At 40.8% G+C, this 5,000-nt stretch overlaps 1 protein-coding gene across 1 annotated transcript in view; it reads left to right on the top strand.

Annotated features, from left to right (window-relative positions):
- cacna1fb (calcium channel, voltage-dependent, L type, alpha 1F subunit) overlaps positions 1–5,000 on the top strand; it is a 52,119-nt gene that overhangs the window by 8,844 nt on the left and 38,275 nt on the right. The window contains exons 2-3 of the mRNA XM_029427246.1: positions 2,145–2,395; positions 4,339–4,439. Coding sequence (XP_029283106.1) covers positions 2,145–2,395; positions 4,339–4,439 — 352 coding nt within the window. The remainder of the gene's footprint in view (positions 1–2,144; positions 2,396–4,338; positions 4,440–5,000) is intronic.

Raw genomic sequence — 5,000 nt, 5'->3', positions numbered from 1 at the left:
TGTGTTACATGTTCCTGCTGCATTAATGTGTGCGTTACATGTTCCTGCTACATTAATGTGTGTGTTACATGTTCCTGCTGCATTAATGTGTGTGTTGCATGTTCCTGTTACATTAATGTGTGTGTTACATGTTCCTGTTACATTAATGTGTGTGTTACATGTTCCTGCTGCATTAATGTGTGCGTTACATGTTCCTGCTACATTAATGTGTGTGTTACATGTTCCTGCTGCATTAATGTGTGTGTTGCATGTTCCTGTTACATTAATGTGTGTGTTACATGTTCCTGCTGCATTAATGTGTGCGTTACATGTTCCTGCTACATTAATGTGTGTGTTACATGTTCCTGCTGCATTAATGTGTGCGTTACATGTTCCTGCTACATTAATGTGTGTGTTACATGTTCCTGCTGCATTAATGTGTGCGTTACATGTTCCTGCTACATTAATGTGTGTGTTACATGTTCCTGTTACATTAATGTGTGCGTTACATGTTCCTGCTACATTAATGTGTGTGTTACATGTTCCTGTTACATTAATGTGTGCGTTACATGTTCCTGTTACATTAATGTGTGTGTTACATGTTCCTGTTACATTAATGTGTGTGTTGCATGTTCCTGTTACATTAATGTGTGTGTTACATGTTCCTGCTACATTAATGTGTGTGTTACATGTTCCTGCTACATTAATGTGTGTGTTGCATGTTCCTGTTACATTAATGTGTGTGTTACATGTTCCTGTTACATTAATGTGTGTGTTACATGTTCCTGCTGCATTAATGTGTGCGTTACATGTTCCTGCTACATTAATGTGTGTGTTACATGTTCCTGCTGCATTAATGTGTGTGTTGCATGTTCCTGTTACATTAATGTGTGTGTTACATGTTCCTGTTGCATTAATGTGTGTGTTACATGTTCCTGCTACATTAATGTGTGTGTTGCATGTTCCTGTTACATTAATGTGTGTGTTGCATGTTCCTGCTGCATTAATGTGTGTGTTACATGTTCCTGCTACATTAATGTGTGTGTTACATTAATGTGTGTGTTGCATGTTCCTGCTGCATTAATGTGTGTGTTACATGTTCCTGCTACATTCATGTGTGTGTTCCACTTATCTTGAAGGGTAACTTTGGTATTTTCCAACCTGGACCCCACTTTCCCATGTTTCTGTGATTAATTGGGACAACAATTCTTTTAATTGATCCAGTATTGAGCGAGAGTTCAAACGGGCTGCAATGTAGTCGCTCGGGAAATTCCTCACCGTCAATGTACGTCCACTAAAAGTATTTGTTTTTGCCACTGACAGGCTCAGACTGTTAGTGTCTGACAACATTATGGAAAGGACCCTACAGAGAAATAAAACGTCTTTCTTTACCTTTAGCTTGATCCGCTGTTTGTTTTTGTGTCTAACCAAGTCTCGCTCAAGGAGAATCTCTTTCTGAAACCTTGCGTTGTGTCCACATTGTCGAAATCATCGTAATATTCAGCCATGACGTTGGACATCTTTTAGACAACACTCATCTACGCTTTCTGTACGCCAACACAACAAACTCTGACAACACCGGCTTTCCTTTCGCCAACTCTCACTAATGCTTCCACCGTCTGTAGGGTCCTTTCCATTATTTTGTCAGACACTATGTGAGCCTGTCAGTGGCACTTTTAGTGGGCGTACATTGATGGAGCATAATGGCCCAATTATATATCAATACTCAATACTGGACCAATTATGTTTCAATAAGTCACTAAGACGTAGCAGCAATGTAGCAACATTCCTACACAATGCTCAAGTAATGTCATCTCATTTAATACATTTTTGTTGTTGTATTTATTATTTTTAATAGATCTTTATCTGTTTCCTACCATTTCAGACTGTTTCTTGTAACATGTAAGTCTCCCGTCTGGGATCAATACGGTCTTATCTTATCAACATCCGAGCAACCACCACTATTTATCCAGCTATCAGCCCTTAGCATTAACACCCATCTACCACCATCAAACCAAAACCAGTATATGGAGCTCTACATGTTTCTATAGTTATCACCTAACAACCACTTATAGGTGGGTATAGGTAGATATAGACGTGACCATATTAAATGTAATTTAGAAGCTGTAATGGTATCTTCTCTCTAAATCTTCGTCTGTCTCCAGGTGCTGGTCGTAATGGCTACACCAATACGATGGATGAGGAGGAGGGAGGAGGTGAGGGTGAGGAAGAGGAGGAGGGAGGAGAGGGGGATGGAGGAGAAGGAGAAGGAGGAGAGATGAGGGACGCAGAATGGGACGAAGAGCTGGACGGAGAAAACGAGGGAGCAGTGAGGATGACGAGAACTGACACACTTCACTCAACCACAAGTTCAACCGGGACACAGAGGAGGAGAGGACAACAACATAAGAAACAGGTGAGAAAACTCACTAAAGAACAAGTGAGACAGAGAGACAACACGTTAAAAACAGGTGAGACGACATGTTAAGTTATAGGTTGGACAACATGCTTAGAAACAATTGTAAGAGAGAAAAGAGGTTAAGAAATAGATGAGAAAACACGCTAAGAAACAAGTGAGACAACATGCTAAGACAAAGATGAGAGCGAGAGACAACACGTTAAGACATAGGCGAGAGAGAGAGAGAGAGACAACGTGCTAAGACGTAGTTGAGAGAGAAAGACATCGCGCTAAGACATAGGTGAGAGAGAGAGACAACACGCTAAGACGTATGTGAGAGAGAAACTCAACACACTAAGATGTAGTTGAGAGAGAAAGACATCATGCTAAGACATAGGAGAGAGAGAGAGACAACACACTAAGACATATGTGAGAGAGAAAGTCAACACACTAAGATGTAGTTGAGAGAGAAAGACATCATGCTAAGACATAGGAGAGAGAGAGAGACAACACACTAAGACATAGGCGAGAGAGAGAGAGACAACACGTTAAGACATAGGCGAGAGAGAGAGAGAGAGAGAGACAACACGTTAAGACATAGGCGAGAGAGAGAGAGAGAGACAACGTGCTAAGACGTAGTTGAGAGAGAAAGACATCGCGCTAAGACATAGGTGAGAGAGAGAGACAACACGCTAAGATGTATGTGAGAGAGAAACTCAACACACTAAGATGTAGTTGAGAGAGAAAGACATCATGCTAAGACATAGGTGAGAGAGAGAGACAACACACTAAGACGTATGTGAGAGAGAAAGTCAACACACTAAGATGTAGTTGAGAGAGAAAGACATCATGCTAAGACATAGGAGAGAGAGAGAGACAACACACTAAGACATAGGCGAGAGAGAGAGAGAGAGAGACAACACGTTAAGACATAGGCGAGAGAGAGAGAGACAACACGCTAAGACATAGGCGAGAGAGAGAGAGAGAGAGACAACACGTTAAGACATAGGCGAGAGAGAGAGAGACAACACGCTAAGACATAGGTGAGAGAGAGAGAGAGAGACAACACGCTAAGCCGTATGTGAGAGAGAAACTCAACACACTAAGATATAGTTGAGAGAGAAAGACATCATGCTAAGACATAGGTGAGAGAGAAAGTCAACACGCTAAGACGTATGTGAGAGAGAAAGACATCACGCTAAGACATAGGTGAGAGAGAGAGACAACACGCTAAGCCGTAGGTGAGAGAGAAACAACAAGCTAAACAATAAGTGAGCAAGAGAGGCAACGCGCTAAGAGAGATATGGAAGCCCCGAGAGGCAAGTGAGCAAAATAAATTTGATCCATTTACTAAGTGTGATCTAAATTGAAGTTTCTGCTGTGTTTCTGACTTCATAACAGGTTCAATGTACGACATCAGGATAATCTTTATAAATTACTCAAGAGGCTGAAGTGCTCCACGACAGATTAGCGGCAATTAAAATAAATTTCTAACCAAAAGAAAGTCGTGACAGTAATGTCACATAACTAGCTAACACACCTGTATGTACCTTGGAAGTAAACAAGGATGCGTGTATTTAAAACCCTGCGGCGCTCTTGTTATGAGGGCCAATTCGTACCAAATTGGAGAATTTTTAGCTTTAAGCCTCTTCTGGCCCCGAAAATGTTTTGATTAAGAAGCACTTTTATCCTTAAAAGTAACACCAGCGATCAATCAATAAAATCTGGTCGGACAATCGCATCTCAACAAACCAATCACCCATACGACCAGAAGGTGTCCGAAAAAAAGTAGCCCTAACTTCCAAAAGAATTATCCTGGCAAAATCTTTTCTTCACCTGTCCTTAAGTCATAAACACAGGATAGAAAATAATTTAGATCAGACTGATGATGATGATGATGATGATGATGATGATGATGATGATGATGATGATGATGATGATGATATTGTCTTCTTCCTCAGGTCCAGGGCAATAATCAGGTCCAGCGAGCTCCCAGAGCGTTATACTGTCTAAAACTCAACAACCCAATCAGACGAGCCGCTCTGTCCATCGTCGAGTGGAAGTATCCTTTAATCTGACCAATCAGCTGTCAGCTTTATCCCAGTTTAACTCTTTTATCTACGGATTGGATATTTAATGAGTCTTTAATTAAAATATCTACGGAGCCAAGTATAGAGTGGAAAAGTTGGTTTGTATATCCAGGTATCTTTGTGCAAAAGCCTGCAAGGTATCATCACTTTCATATCATTACAAACACAATCTTTCGACCTTTGATCGTTTATCTTGCACACTCCTGCGTAATGTACAAAATCATCCACTACCGTTGCTCCTCCCCCACTGACAGAGTTTCGTATGCTCAGATAACATCTGGCAAACAAGAGCATCTACCAGAGGCAACTGTACAGCGTGTTTACAGCACAGGTCAGCTTTCTCCATTACAGCTGCACACACCAAGCTCTATCCGACAATACTGTGTCTAGTTTTAAATCACAGATGAAGTCATGTGACTGTTAACAACATAGAGTAGACTATTCTGCTTTATTTTCTGTATGAGGCTATGTTTTAAAAGGGAAGTGCTTTTAGTTAATATCATGCAGTTTTTATTTTATGTACCCCTGAATTA

This window comes from Cottoperca gobio, unplaced genomic scaffold, assembly GCF_900634415.1.
Source record: "Cottoperca gobio unplaced genomic scaffold, fCotGob3.1 fCotGob3_303arrow_ctg1, whole genome shotgun sequence".
Classification (NCBI taxonomy): Eukaryota; Metazoa; Chordata; class Actinopteri; order Perciformes; family Bovichtidae; genus Cottoperca; species Cottoperca gobio.
The sequence above is the reverse complement of the archived record's forward strand: the minus strand, read 5'-3'. Positions and strand labels throughout refer to the sequence as shown.